Source organism: Rhagoletis pomonella, unplaced genomic scaffold, assembly GCF_013731165.1.
Source record: "Rhagoletis pomonella isolate Grant_MI unplaced genomic scaffold, Rhpom_1.0 Rhpom_scaffold_00006, whole genome shotgun sequence".
NCBI lineage: Eukaryota > Metazoa > Arthropoda > Insecta > Diptera > Tephritidae > Rhagoletis > Rhagoletis pomonella.
In genome coordinates, this window is record NW_023458560.1 from 34633050 (window position 1) to 34650129 (window position 17080).

The following is a 17080-nucleotide window of genomic DNA, read 5'->3' on the forward strand; positions in this document are numbered from 1 at the left end:
TTTTTTTTTTTTACAAAAAAAATTTTAATCACATATTTTACTAATTTTGAATGAAAAAAATAGTGTTGCCCAAAAAATTTATGTATTCAAAAATTCACCTATAAAATTAATAACGAAATCTTTAACTTTGGTTTGTTGAATATTAATTTGCTAAGTACTTTTTGTTTGCTAAGTATTTATTTTATTACCACAAAAATGCCATTTTTATTTGCGTTACCTTGTAATGCCCTACCAAGTAATACAGTTAGGTTCGTATTTAAATTAAGCTCTGTGAAAGTTCCCGCTATAACCCGCTACATCATTTCGGCCCTTAGTAAAAAGTATTCTTCGCATACACAGTCAAATTTTTTAGTACATAATCGTCGGTATTGTTGGTTTTCACAGAGGTTGTTTCTACATACCTACATATGTAGTTATGTGCATATTTTATTGAGCAATAAGTAGTTTTGTAAGATTAGGAATTCATGAAAATAAATTTATAATTTAAACGAGTATGCAATTTGTTTTGCCAAATATTGACACTATAAATTTTAGTTATAAACAAACCATATCCAGATTGTTAATGAGCTATGTACTTTTAATGGCAAGTGATTATACTTAATAATGTCAGTATAGTTTCCATTGATGAAGACTTATGGGTACAGTGATTGATCACGGCGTCCGGAATTAATTAGTGTCTCTGCTACACTGAGAAAAGAATTATTAAACTAAATATGTTTTTCTCTAATGGTTACCAAATCATGTGTTGAGAGAAACATATTTGGCTGACTTTTTACTGAGTGTAAGGAACAGAGTAATACACGCCGGATTGGGGTACCAAAGCAGGGCCGTATATGCAGTGGGAGGCACCCCACAGGGAGGAGTGCTATCACCGTTACTAAGGCTCATGATCTTGAAGAAACTACTGGTGAAGCTAGACTCTTAGAGAATCAAGACGGTGGCTAACGCCGACCATGTAGCGATACTGGTATCGGGTCAGTTTCTTTCGGTCGTAAGTGAAATTATGGAAAAGACTCTAAAGAAGGTAGATTCCTGGGCCATAAACTATTCTCTTAGCGTAAACCCTGATTTTACTAAACTAAGGTTCTGAGGAACGGAACTGGATCTGTCAAACAAGATGAAATACCTTGGAGTTATTCTGGATCCCAAAATTAACTGGAAACCAAACATTGAAGAGAGTGCAAAGAAGACCACGGTGGCTGAAACCTAGAATTGTGCATTAGATGTTCACAGCTATAGTCCGTCCCATAATCTCTTACGGCGCGCCTTGGCCCCTTGGCCAGCCCATACTAAGGATTACATAGTTAAAAAGCTGGATGGAATTCAAAGGTCTGCAGCCGCTACCGTAACAGGTGCAATGAGATCCTGTCCGAAGGACGTTTTGAACCTCTTTCTTGACTTATTACCCATAGATATCTTTATCGAAAACTCAGCTGCTAACAGCGCCATAGACTGCGTTACCTGGGGTTCTGGAAGGAAATACCATTCGGGCACGGTTCCATCCTAGACGCTTTACTACCTGAAATTTAAGCGCTGCCCATTGACTATATCCTGTCGAATACCTAGGTTCACCACAAACCCCGCACGAAATTCCCAAGCCGCAGTGACTGGAATCAAGGAAAGGTCGAGTTATTTCAGTTATCCTTTCGCCCACCATACTATTCCAGCGTTTTCTATGCCGAAACGTTTGCACCTAAGGAGGCAGTAAGGTACATCAAAGAGAATGTACCCGCGAGAACGCAGGTGAATATCTTATCGGATTGCCAAGCGGCCATTCAGGCACTCTCTTTATCTCTGTTAGATCTCAACTAGTGGATAACTGCGAGAGCTGGCCTAGACTTCTAATCAATACGAAATAACCTAATATGGGTCGACATAGGGAGATTTACGGAAACGAGGCAGTGGATGAACTAGCAAGGAGCGGCTCCGCACTGAATATGTCCCACGCGGTGGACGTTGGTGCCTCGCTCAGGAAGATTAAGAAATTTATCACTTGAAGGCCACGAAGGCCAAGCAGAGATAGAACCGCCCTGGATCTTACAGGACTACCCGGTAGTTCTGTGTGTCTTACAACCCACTTAAAACCAAAGCTCTCTTAGGAATGAGTAAAAAAGATGCCTACAAATTTACTACAGTGTTCACAGGGCACTGGCCCATTGAGGTGCATGCCGAAAGACTTCCCTTCAATCGGTTCTGTCGCAGTTGCGAGGACTCGGGCTCAAGAGAGATAATCGAACACTTCCTGCCCGAGTGCTCAGTCCTCACAAGGATGAGGCTAAAGATACTCGACAAACCATTCCTGCAGAATATTTCAGCAGATGCCTCCTTTGTATGACGTACTGAAATTCATTAAAGCCGCCAAATGGCTGTAGGTTGCACGAGTTGTGAAATCGAAAAGGCACACTTCCTAGTTGCTTATCACCAGGATGACAATCCATTTGGAAAAGAAAAAGTCATATCCCCTAGCAACATAGAAAAGCCAGGGTATTCGCTCGCTCTAGCGCTAAATATTCACTAGATCTCTGCCTTCAAGAGACGTTCTCCAAGCTGGCGCCCTACACTGCTACGCAGAAGGCTCGAAAATTCCAGTAATCTTCGAACCCAGGACTAGGATGTCTGTCCCTACGGTGAAATATCCGATCATTTTTCAGACGGAGGTTGGCGAAAACTGTCCGTGTGTGTGGAGCTAATAATACATAGAGGGTACCCTAACGAGAGGATCATAATTTTAAGTAATAGACCGACAGCACTCAAAGCTCTCTTTTCATATGAAATTAGGCCATCATTAGCCCTTGAGCACATTGAGAAACCTAACTTCCTTGGTAGGCAAAACAACATCCTGTTAGCATGGGTACCCGGCCCCAGGGCAATAGAAGACAATGAGATGCCCGACTGTCTCGCAAGAGCGGCTGTAGCCATCACTACAGTCCTAGAAGTAGATCGCAATACTTTAAAGTAAGAGGTCTAGAAAGGTATCTAAACTGGTGTGGCTTAGTAGAACTGTGCCAGGCAAAAAGTCTGCTGGGAGGGTACAACAATAAGAGATCCCAAACTTATTTAAGCTCTCAAAGAAGAAATTTAGAATACAAACCAGTATCCTTACTGTACACTGCAGACTAAGAGGCCATCCATATAACTGGTATTATGGTCAAATGATCTATGTTTGCTTTACGACTCGACTAGTGAGATACCACTAAATATTCTCACCGAGAAAACGTGATAGAAGGCTAGGCTCGATTTGACCACATCTTTAGCACATTCACTACCTACTCCCGAAGGCATTACTGCTATATTTGAGGGATCTTAGTAGGTCTGGAGGAAGCATTGTGAACAGTAGAGGATACATTAGATCGCTAGATCGCAGTGCACACAAAAAACAAATCAATTGCTATAATCCCTTCCTTATATGCGCTATCGCTTAACGCACGCTTTTTAGTTGACACCTGCTTCTATCTTATTTATTATTATATAGAAAGAAAGTGATGAATCACAAACTTACAAAAAATAAGGAACGCTAGTAGCATAGACCTTCGACTCATCGAGCAAATATATTAGAAACCACTCAATATGATTTATAGCTTGTTTTATCACTATTGCATAGCATCGCCTCTACCAGCCCATCTGTAGCCACTCGTTTCTCTTGTGTGCCAGCTGATGCCAATTGAAAATGACAAGCTAATCCAAGTTAAATTCTCCGCTTGGTGTTTCCACCGCAGGCGAGGCCTTCGTCTCGTCTTCGTTTTCATTGTCTATGCTACTGTGCCGCAGACTAGCACGGGCATATTGAGTGACTTTTAGAATGTGGCTTTTGTACGGCGAGAGAGTACATTAAACCTTATGTCATGGTAGATAATTTGCTCCATTGCTTTCAGCATAAAGGAGGTGAAACTTATCGGCCTGAATTATTAGCAAGCGAGTAATCTATCTTGCCTGCCCGCGGGATGAAGATTGCCCGGGCCTTCGGGAATTTGAGGCTGTGCCAGACTATCCCTCAGCTTACGTCCTGCTGCAACAGCTCTGTACTGATGCCAGCGCCCGATGAACTTATTGCCGGTTTATAAGGCTTTCGGCCATCACCCAGTCCTGTGGTTTCTACAAAATTCCGTATAGTTGTTTCCCTTGGTGCAGAAAAGTAATTTATTGAAAATTTTTGAAATGTACTAAAATTATGCCCACTTACCTTATAACGGTAAATTTCATAAATACGAAAACTTCGCTATTTCAATATCGAACGACGCTAATTTTCTTCAAGTTAATACATAATTACAATGATCTATTAACCAGAAGTAAGATTACTATAGATTTTTGGAAAATGGGCGTGACACCGCCCACTTACAAGTGTTTATCTCGGTAAGGGCTTTATCGATTTCTTTCTTGTACTTATACTTGTTTTCTTTTATATGAGTTGATTTCAAGGAAATTTCTTTGCGTATTATGAAGTTTCGGATAGTCGCGTCTTGAAGGGTTGTAATTTATTTAAAGGAATTATGTGAATTAATTAATACAAAAGATTTAAAATTTACTACTTGCTTTTGCATAAATCTGGATGTGGTTTGTTTTTATATAATTTATTGCAGTTTTGTATTATTTTCTAATTTCCTACTATGTTCTTAAAATAAAAAAAAACAACAACGATATATTAAAAAGCTAACAAAAATATTCTTTTTTCACGAACACTTCTCTATATTTTTTCATTTGCATCTAAAAAAACAAAAAAAAAAAAAACGGGTTCCAATTGCTACCATGCGCTACTCAAAAAAAAAAAAATTTAACGAATTTCTTAAACAATTTGAAATGTTCGAAACCCCATTGTAAATATGAAAACTCTAATTGGCAACAACAAACAAACATCTCTAATATACACTCATGCATACACAAACACGCAATAATAAAAACAAACTTTGCTGGGCAACTAAAAAAACACTATGTTTGTATACACCAACAATATAAATGCCCAACAACAATGGATCTTAAAAATACATACGCACCACAAAACTATGTAAAAAAAAAAAAACAAAATACCAAACCATGCAGCGGACTCGGATCGTGCCAATAATAACTCCCTTATAGCACACATACAGAATTTACCCGGTTTCGATGCATCAAAGGCGCGCATCGTCCAACACTACTCCGCACCGAAAAGTGAAAACGGCAGCCCTGAGAAATTATTAACGCCCGATATGGGCCCGACAGCGGCCGAATCGATATTGCCATGGCGACGGGATCGTTCCTACCAATGCATTGGTAAAGGCTTTCAAACAACTACAGCTACTTGTACTATTATATTTACCCGCCACAAGCAACAACAAATACAAAGAAAAATATGTAGTAGCTTTCACACACGATGTTACATACATATGCGCATCATTGTCATTGCGAATTTAATGCCAAGAAATGAAAATGTTTTCGAAAAATGCGCCAAAACTATGTACTAAGTATCAACTAATTGCACTCGTCGTTCGGTATAATCTGTTGCTCTAAGGCGTTTAGCGTTGTTGGCTGCGTAACAAAAAAAAAAAAAAAAAATCTCAAAAAAAAAAATTATTTTTCTATAAAATTTCTTGTTCTAAAACCAATTATTTGGCTTTGTATTTTTTCTAAAACATTTATTCGTTCAGTACCAAATTTGCGTTCATTTATCTCATTTAATTGTGCATTTTATTGTAAATTTATACCACGCTCATCCAATTAACGTACTTTCTCGCTTTAGACGCAAATATTTAGCAGCAATCTGTGTTTGTTTTCCGCGATCTAAATATTTGAGTTTACTGTAATTAGTTATGGTTACACAGAAAATCCATGTTTGCTGTAATTAAAAAAGAAAATCATGCCATCAAATCGAACTTAAAAAAAACGATTTCAATAGTTGCATACGCATTAATGTATACTCATCGGTAGCGGTTAGTATTCCTCATCACCGGTGCTAAGAAACATATACATACATTCATAATTAATTTAAATAGTCAAATCGACCAATGGTGGTTAGAGTTAACAATTTTTGATTTGGATGAATATTGTCCAAAACTTTTCTTTTATCATATAACGAATTTCTGCCAAAGGAAAAAAAATATATTTTTTTTTCGAAAGTTAAGCGAAATTCTAAATTACAATTTGCGGCATTTTGCAAGATTATTTCCGATATTAGGGGGTGAGAGCATAAAAATTTGGACTTTACTTATTTTGGACCACCCTAGAGTTGATACTTGTTGGACATATTTAAAAAAGTTGATCTGGAACCCAACGAAAGTTATATGGTATTTATATAAAAATTCAAAATTAATCTTATGTGCCATTTAAATTTTCATCAGAAATTGGCCCTTAAAGTCTGTTTTTTTTTTTTTTTTACCAAAAAATTTAAAATCTATGTATAAAGAAATCTTATTGGAAATTTCAGGTTGTTTTAAGTTCATTATTTAAGTCTTTACTTTTATGATTTTTTTTTTAATTTCGAAATTCTGTAATTACCAAAGCCATTTTAGTAACTATAATAGTTTCTCAGATATTCAAATATAAACTTCCAAAATCCGGGAAATTGTGAAATCTTGAACTTTCGAAAATTATTATTTTTTCTTTGGTAGAAATTTGTTATATGTTAAAAAAGTACTGATGAAAATTTATCCAAATCCAAAATGGTTGATTACGACCATTGGTCGGTTTATCTTGGATTGGCAAATACATATTTCCAAAAAAAAAAGGTACACTTACTAAAGTTGTTGCGCAAAAACAATTTACAATTATTGGTTAAAGCTCTTGTTTAATTTATGACAGTATTGTTCAATTACTAATGCCATATTTCCACTGTGCATTAAATGAGAAAAAACTTGAATGACAAACTAAAAACGAAATTCATTAAAACTCTTTCCACATGCCATTTTTTAGTGATATAAAATTTTTCGTCATTTAAATGCCAGTGGAAACTCGACTTAAATACTTAATTTTTGTGCTTTTCTAAACACATTTATCAAAATTGCTTTCCCCTGGTATACAGCTAATTAATAGAAGTTCAAGTCATCCACTTTAATTTTATAACTTTTTGCCATTGGGCATGATAAAAAATATCATATTTTAATTGTAAAAATAAATTAAACAGTATATATTTAATAACTAGCGGCTATTTTAGAATAGTTATTCTGTGAAAATCAATGGGTCTTTAAAGTAGTGCTTTCATACGAGCAAATTCATATATCGCTTGAATAATTATTTAAAATTTACTCACATTTAGTGCCTTAGATTTTACTTTGTTCATAGCTTCCCACACCAATAAGCCTATTTTTCCAATTGCATTTTTTTTTTTCAGAAAAATTAGTAGGCATTTAGCGGCATCACTATGTATGTGCGTATGCACTTTGTTAGGTCCATCATTTTAATTGCCATCCATTAAGGCATCCAGCTGTATGGTTGGTTCATTTTTGTGTGTTTTAAATCCAAGCGTTGTTTGATAATCAATGCCATGTTATATAGTGCAAATGCATGTAGTTTAGTCTGCAGGTTTGTTGCTTAAGTCTTTTGTTTTGAGTCAACAAAAATTCTGTAAAAATTTCAAGGCTTTTTTTTTTAATAATTGAGATCCATTTAAAAAAAAAAAAAAGTGGATCTATCCGAATTCGAGACAAACGAAGAAGACTAAAATCTTTGAGATGTAAAACCATAAGCCATTATTGGCTTTAAATAACACAAAATCAGCACTATATTAGCTAAATGCTGTAGGAAGCATTTTTTTTCGGTTCCGCATTTTACAACCCGACTCCTCCACCTAACCTTCATTCATTGTTGCCATACTACGCATAAATAGTCGTGCATTCCAGTTTTGAGACATGAATAATTAGATTAGAAGAAAAGCATAAATCAGTGTTGCCAAATTGTATGAAATGCATTATTTAAACATTTATACATCCAAAAAATCTCAAGCATACACCAAAATTTTGTGACTTATTACGAGTTTTTTTTTATTTTCAATGAAAGAAAATTTAATTTACAAATTGCATTTGCATACATACACCTGAATAGAGCCCAATCGGTTTTAATCAACAAAATACGAAACACATCGATTATTGCGAGCATGGCATTTTTGTGCATGGCTATGTTTTAAGCTATTTTAAAGTTATGTTTTTGGGTTTGAAATTCATTTATTTACAAAATATTCCCAAACGTTTTACTTTGCTTTGCAATCATGTCAAAGTTAACTACCTGCAACTACACACTAACATTTCATTGATGGGTTACAAGAGATCCACAACTACAATTAGCTACTCAACATTTTAACATTTACAAAAAAAAACAAAACATTGAAATCGGTCTCTTGTCGCCCATCTTGCATGCGCACAGCCTTCCTTCGCCTTAATACAATAAGCTTACCTAATTTAACAAATATGTATCTGTATTTGTATGCTTAGCCACCTTAGTCAGAAAAAAAAGAGTTCATAGTGTAAATTTCAAAATTTAATTACATTTTACAAAACTTCTTTAAAATAGTTGCTGAAAATCCCATACCTGAGGAAGATCACAATATCTCTCGTGATTCAGATGGTGAACGCCGTGTGGCAACACCCACCGCCACCGAGTCGCAGCTACCCTGGAAGCGACAGGGTGATGAGTTGTCAGATGCTGTGCAACAAAACGAGTTTCCCGCCTGGGCTTCAAATAAGGAGTATCTGGCGTACAACTCACCCAGCGCCACATTTTTAGGTAAGATTTTTAAAAAGTGCAATCAATTTAGCATACTTTAGGATATTACTTAAAAATTATATGAAATTTATGTATGGGGAAAAAATATGTGCATATAGAAAAAAGTAGTACGCTTAGCTGGCATGATTTTGCTTAGTTGTTTAAGTTAAGTCCTAGGGTGCTTGATACCTGAAATGATGTATGTATTTGGACAATGAAAAAAATGACATAAACGATTATTTAAATATGCAATTGTAGTCAAATCGATGTATATGTATATGCTTGAATGACCCAAGCTAATATTAAATTGTTCAATTATCTGTTTAGTATATATTTGGTGTCATTTAAGTCCGTTATGTTTTTAAGTCCTGCATCATAAAATCCCAGAAATAAAACGAAAACCTCTATACTGCGATCTTAGGCCTTGTTACTCTCGTACTTCAAGTACCGCCTGACCCCTGTGAAGCATCAGCATTGCTTCCGTAAAGTGTACAGTGTCACGACAGCACTTAACGCCATAAATACTCAGATAACTCGGCGTCTTAATAGTGACCGTCCCCGTGAAAGAATAGCCTTAGAAGCATTGGACTTATCAAGGCTTTTGGCATCGTTTGTCATTCCACACTCTTCTCTTGCAGAGGGACTCAAACGATGAACCATCATCGTTTGGTCGTCAATCGGAAACAAAATTTCGGATTAAAATGGCAATTCTGGCAACTTTCTCGGAAGCTCTTTTTGTCTTTCGATAAACTTATTGAATGATTTACTAACGAGGAGATCTTAGCCATATTCTGTTTGTCTTTTACGAATAAATTTTCTAAAAATCAAATGAAATTAAAAAAATCTTTTTAAAACCATAAAATCTAAAAATTAAAAGAAAATTTAAATTAAGAAATAAAAAATACATTAACTAAAAAACATTGATTTAAAAAGAAAATATAAGTTCCTTAAAATTAAATGAAATTAAAGAAAAATATTTCCTTAAAAAAAATTCAAATTAAAAAAAATTTAATTAGAAAAAGAAACACAAAAATAAAAGAAAAAGAAACAAAAAAAAAGTTTCTAAAAGTTAAATTAAATAAAATAAAATATATATGTTTTCCTCTTTAAAGCAGTAAAATATAAAAATTAAAAGAAAAGTTTACTTAAAAAGGCAAAAATATATGAATTAAAAAAAAACTAATAAAAAATTATAAGATGCTAAAAGTTAAATGAAATAGAAGAAAATGTTTCTCTTTTTAAAAGAAACACATCTAAAAATTTAAGGAAAATTAAATTAGAAAAAGAAACAAAAAAGGAATGAAATAAGGGAAAAAATTAAATAAGTTTCTAATAATTAGATGGAATTAAAAAAAAAACGTTTCTTTTTAAAACACAAAAATTTTATAAATTAAGAGAAAATTAATTGTATTTAAAAAAACTTATAAAAAAGAAAAAAATACACAAAATAAGTGTCTTAAAATTAAATTAAATTAGAAAACTAAAAAACGTAAAAACAAACAAAAATTAAATAAGTTTCTACAAATTAAATAAAATTTTAAAAATATTTTTTTTTCAAAACAATAAAGTCGTGAAATTAAACTAAGTTAAAAAAATTTCTTTTTAAAATATTAAAATCTAAAAATTAAAAGATTATTAATTAATTACATTAAAAAGGAAAATAAAAATTAACAGAGGAGAAAATACATAACATAAGTTTCTAAAAATTTAATGAAATAAAAAAAATATATTTTTTAATTTTTTAAACAATAAAATTAAATTAAAAAAAGTAAATTTGAAAAAAACCGCTGGTCAAGGATTTCAACCTGGAATCTCTCGAATGGCACGTCAGTGCTTTGCACACTCGGTCATTGCGGGTTTTGGATCAAAATGGTGTACATATCGTTGTTTAAAGTACAAAACCGCGTATCAACAAAATGCAAAACCACGTATGTGAGGTTGCATAAATTATTTTCTAGAGAAAAAAAAACACTCATTATCCAAAATGGTTCCCTTTTTGATAAAGTAATCGCATTTCTGGCTAGTATATTTCAGAATGAATGAATAAGGATTGAGTCAAGAGGTTATGTAAGCAAATCCAGTTTTTGGCAGCAAATGTCAGTTACGCGGTTTTGCAGAGTGATGATACGCGGTTTTGTACTTTAAAGGACGATATGTGCATTTCCATTGGGAACATGCTCTCTTTCAGAAGAGCTTTTCACCATGAAAATTGGCAAAGGACTTTCAACTTTCTTAGCCAGAATTGCCCTATAAACATAAAAACCCAGAAAAAATAGGCAGGGTATACCACAGTATGATGTCCTCGACCTGTTTCAGTTTAATGATCTCATACGCTAACGACTTTAGGTGCTACCTCTTACAGCTTGCTATCTTCTCTGCGCACACAATCGCAATTGTTAATAAACAATAAACAGAACCTCCTACCAGGCACGTCAGAAGGCATCTCGATGAAATCTCCGAAGATTTCCGGACTTATACAAATCAACCAACGGACCCGACGATGTGCCAGCAAGCCAACAATGACATTCGTAGTCGGCCTATTACCTCCTTCACAGACTCTCACCTCGTGAATGTCGTATGTATTTGTAGTGACACCACCACCCTGCCGCGGCAGGGATTTGCAGAGAGTGACCTCAACCAAAAAAAATAATCTATACGATTTTTCCACAGAAATTGTTGGCAATGCAAAGGTCAATTCACCCCACAATATGGAGAAACTGGAATCTGAGTCCTAACTAGTGCTACTTTTTAGAGATGCCATACGCACGATCTTGATATTCGAGAGAAGGTTCAAAATAGAGTTGTTCAGGATAGCTACCAGGAATAACTTAATCTTAGATGAATACCTTTAGACCGATACTCTGCATTGGTACATATTAGATATCTCGAAGACCCCAGAAGTTAGAGAGGCAGGCATTTATGGTCCTAGAACAAAGTTGTTGGTCTCTCTGGAACTCTGTGAACGGAGACTAGTTCGTTCGTTGGACTTACTTGACATTCAGTTATAGACTGGGGAAAGTTCATATCATAAAAAGCTTAACATATCCTGGTAAAGAATACCATTCAAATATTGCGAAATTTCAAGGATAAAATTTTAAAAAGACATTTTCAATATTTACCAACCCTTCTGCACCAGAAACTTGAATCTGTTTAAATTCTACAGGATTTTCGCATTAATTTTATAACCATACTTCTTCTCTAAGCACATTTCTCTGAATTTTTTAAATCATCACGTCAGAGTGAAAAACTAAAAACGCAATTTCACTATATTTGGTCCATGGTTTCGCGAAAATATTGATATTTGTGTTTTTTTAAATTTACTATCGTTATGTTATATGTGTAATGAGCTAGACATTTATAAAAAAATATTAATTATTAAATAAAAAAAGAAATATAGCCAATACTGGTCAAGAAAAGGAGTTTCTATTATTGCCATCTGTGCAAATTACAAATCCCGAAAATCCCGGGATTACTTGCCAAGAATCCCGGGATTTTCGAGACCTTAAAAAGTCCGGGATTCCGGGATTAACATTCCTCGTACGTACGTACGTACGTTAGACTGACAAGAAAAAATTTAAAGTGTTCTTTCTCTGAGGTGTATGACTTTTTAGCTGCCAGCAATGTACGTAGTACCGCTGTTAAGACATTTTTATTTAGTTTTATATTTTTTGTTTGCACATTTTTTTTGCTTTGTAAACTAATACTATCTTAATTAAACCCTTTACCTTTAATTTGGCAGCATTATGAAATATTGGAAAATTATTTATATAAATCTATATATGATCGCTTGAAAGTAAAAATTTTTTTTTACGTTTACATACATTCCTAGATTTCAGTTTTTAGCAAACCAACAGTTCTCCTTAGTGTTTTATTGACCAAAAAATTATGTCCAGTTTTTAATGTCCAAAAAATATTTTCTGTTGACAAATTTAGGTCCAGATTTTAATGTAGCAATTTTTAAAATAACTAAAAACTTGTGTCCAGTTTTTATGGACAAAAATTTATGTTCAGTTTTTAAATAGCCAAAAAGTTATGTCCACTTTTTATGGACTAAAATTTATGTCCACCTCATACTTTCAAGCATTCATACATACATACGAAGCTCGCTGAATTCTAGTTTTAAATTATTTAGTTTATGATTACTTAGTTCTATATAGCACCAATTGTCAAAATTTGTACGAAACACCTACACCTGCTAAAATTGTGTTTGATTTTTTTCTTCCTTTTTTTCCTTTTTTTCCAATTTCCTCTATGTTTCTTCTCTTCCACGTAACTGCGTTGAATGTGTTTGTACAAAAAAAAAAAAATAACAAAAAACAATGCAACTGTCAATCTTTGACTTGTTCTGTTTTATAACTTAATACCTTAACAAAACTAAAATAAATCATAAAAAATAAACAAATAAATAAAACCAAAAAAATTGCTTAACACTCAAACATCCACATCTGGCAACTTTCGAAATATCATGTAAATCAAAATAAAAATCGATTCGCTTGCACCTATCATCAACAACAACAACCCAACCTCCTACTACAATTTAACACTCAAAAAAAAGGTGGTATCAATAAACCTAAACAGCCCAAGTCTGTCATAGGTTTATTCCGGCGTGAGAGTTGCGGTTCGAAGGGTGGCAGCAGTCTATTTGATCCCTTAGACGGTCTTGGTTCAGCACGTGGCTCTGATCCCACACTGGCGAATGCTTTGATTAGTGGTTTACCAATGCTGCCATTGATACAGCCGCCACATTCAAATCCCCGCCTTGATAAGCGTTCCCAATCGATTTCAGTCGCCTCATCAGGCGGCAACAACAGTATCGGCGTAAATATTGGTGACATGGCTCATGCTGGTCCCTTCCCGGTTACGGCCAGCCATCGACGCAATGTACGCCGCGGCTCAATGTTGGAGTTAAGTGGGTAAGTACGCAGTAACTGGTTCTTTTTTAGATTTGCCACTATTTGTCAACACTTTTAACACGCATTATAAAATTTGATTTTTGTTTCATGAAATATTATATTAAATATTATGTTAATCCTACTAATAACGCCATTTAAGCTGCATACTTATTTATGTGTCCATTTGCTCGTCTAATTCCCATGTATATACGTGTATATTTGGTTTGTTGGGTACTTGTTAACGTTAGTAAAAAAATAAACTTTAGATAAATGTTTATGTAAATATCCATTAAATCAACCAACAAGATGCATATCACTTAGTGATTTAACTAGAATTTTAAATACATACTTACATAGCTACATACATATATTTTATCTTACTTACATTCATTATGTTGTTGTGCTAATATTTAAACGCAAATTTCAAACTTTCCTAAATTAAACCGAAGGATTGAACTAAGACGGCTTAAATAAGAAAGATAAAAGAGTCTATGAAACCTGGTATATGCGCACTATAGGCTTTTTCAAAAGTTCATTTTTGTTCCACAGTGTAACTTTTCTATAATTTTCCATCCTCTTGTCATTTCCTAAATTCCTTTTCAATTAAAAATTGATACTTTTATGTTTTTTTATTACTTTTAAGGGTTAAAGGCTTTTTTTTTTTTTAAATCACAATTACTGAGAAGCGAGTCGACGGACGTCAGCTCGATAACGCCGCTCGGTGCTAAGCTACCTAGCAAGGCAATTTCGAAAAAAAAAAATATTTTAAGTGAAACTTCTTTGCGTTCGGTTCGGTGTAAATGCAAACATCGATGTAACGAAAAAGAGAACACGACCTCTGAGCTGTGATTCCAAACTCCAGTAACACGATTAATATTAAAAATAAGGCTTAGATCAAAATTAAGATTAAGATTAAAATTATAACAAAATTATGATAAAGACTAAGTTTAAGACTAAGATAAGATCAGGATTAAGATTAGTATTAAGATTAGAATTGGGATTGGGATTGAGTTGGAGATTGAGATTAAATTAAGATTAAGATTTAGATTGAGATTAACAGCCTTTTTCTGTATCACGAACGATTCGTCTGCAGAGGAATGCTTCAAAAATTAGTCAGGCGGCATCATTTTAGCCGGTTTAAATGTAACCGAGACCATTACAACGTAATGTATAAAAAGCAATACGAAGACGATCGATAGAGTTTAAAATCACAATCAGAGAGGTTGTCGTCTGCAGACGAATCGTTCGTTTTGCCTATCGTTCGTGATACAGAATAAGGCTGTAAAATTAAAATTATAATTAACAAATAAAAAAGTATAAGTTCGGGCGAACGGGCGGGGCCACGCCCACTTTCCCAAAATTTAATAATAATACTATTTTTTACCAAAATTCTACACATACACATACTAATTTTCCATAATTTGGAACCAATATTTACTGAAATATCGTAGTTCTTGCTTTTTTCGAAAATACCGTTATATGGGAAGTGGGCGTGGTGTAACCACCGGACTGTAAGTCCGATTTCGCCCGTTTTCAATACCAACCTACCTTGGATAAAGGGAAACCTACATACCGAATTTCGTTGAGACTTGGCAATTTTTGCTCGAGTTATCGTGTACGCGGACGAACGTACAGACGGACAGACAGACATGGCTTAATCGACTTCTCTATTCATTCTGAGCATTTATGTATACATTTGTTTATATCTATGATCACAGTTTGGCACAAGTGCGGTCGGGTATAAAAATAAGATTGAGATTAAAATTAGTTAAGATTAAAATTAAGACCAAGATTAAGATTAGGTGTGAGATTAAGAATACAAAAGTTAAGTATAAGATTGAAATTTAGATTAAGATTAAAATTAATATTACGATTGGGATTAAAATTAAGTTAAGGATAAAAATTAATATTAATAATAAGATTGAGATTAAGACTAGGACTAAGATTATGATTAAGATTAAGATTAAGATTAAAACTAAAATTAAGATCAAGATTAAAATAGAAATTAAGAATAGCATTAAAATGAAGAATAAGTATAAGAGTAAAATTAAGATTACTATTAAAACTAAAATTAAATTGAAATTAAAAGTAAAATTAAAATTAAAATTAAAATTAAAATTAAAATTAAAATTAAAATTAAAATTAAAATTAAAATTAAAATTAAAATAAAATTAAAATTAACCTAAAAATAAAAATTAAAATAAAAACAAAAATTAAAATTAAAATTAAAATCAATTATATAAATAGGCAATCATGTTTCCTTTACACCCCTTTTACGGCTAAACTGTACTTCTAAAGTATAAACAATTATATATCATTAGAAAGGTATTTTGATGCTGATGTGCAGGCAATTTTTAAAATTTCAAATTAGTTTAAAATAGAGCGAAAAAATCAATTCAAAAGTCACACCAATACCAATGCCATACATGTACATGGTTGGGGCGGAAATGCCTCCTAAATGTATGCCTTAATATTGATAGTGAATTAAAGAAACGTGCTAAGCAGCAGTTTAGGAATAAGATGTATGTATGTATGTACATGAATAGATTAGCCTCAAACAAGGATGAAGATAATTTTGAGTATGGAGAAGAAGAAAGGGATAAATACAGAAATTAAAATAAAAGTAAAGAAACCTAAATATAAAGACAAAGAGGAAGGAAAATTTAAATACCTAACCTAATAACAATGGTGGGGGTGAATATGTAAATGAAGAAAAGAATGGACATATTTAGATCAGGATAAAGGAAAGGATAAAGATGAAGAAGAAGATGAAGACCAAGACGAGAAAGAAGATGAAGATGAATATGAAGATAAGGATAAAGATAACTTATCTTAACTTAACCCCTTAACTTAACTTAACTCACCTCAACTCATCTCACCTCCGCTTAAAAACTTACTCTACCTGAGTTCGCTACACATTAATTCACCACACCTTAACTCCCCACACCTAAATCCACCACTACTTCACTCCCCACACCTAAATTCACCACACCTAAATCCACCACACTTTAATTCACCACACCCCAACTTTCTCACCACATCTTAACTCACCACACCTTAATCTACCACACCTTAATTCACCACACATCAACTTTCTCACCACACCTTAACTCACCACACCACAACTCACCACAACTAAATTCACCACACCTGAATTCATAACACCGTAACTCCCACACCCAATTCCACCACACTGCAACTCACCACACCCAATTTCAACACATGACATGATATCACTAAAGAAACAATATAAAGAAAAAGAGGAAGGAAAATTTAACTACCTAACGTAATAACAATGGTGGGGGTAAATACGTAAATGGAGAAAATAATGAAGATATAGATCAGGATAAAGGAAAAGATAAATATGAAGACGAAGGTGAATATGAAGATGAAGATGAAGATGAAGATGAACATGAAGATGAAGATGAAGATGAAGATGAAGATGAAGATGAAGATGAAGATGAAGATGAAGATGAAGATGAAGATGAAGATGAAGATGAAGATGAAGATGAAGATGAAGATGA

The 17080-nt window shown here is 33.7% G+C and overlaps 1 protein-coding gene across 1 annotated transcript in view; it reads left to right on the forward strand.

The window, feature by feature from the left end:
• Positions 1–17080, forward strand: part of LOC118741877 — a 133301-nt gene that overhangs the window by 103289 nt on the left and 12932 nt on the right. Inside the window, exons 17-19 of the mRNA XM_036473853.1 lie at positions 5035–5244; positions 8473–8685; positions 13220–13577. Coding sequence (XP_036329746.1) covers positions 5035–5244; positions 8473–8685; positions 13220–13577 — 781 coding nt within the window. The remainder of the gene's footprint in view (positions 1–5034; positions 5245–8472; positions 8686–13219; positions 13578–17080) is intronic.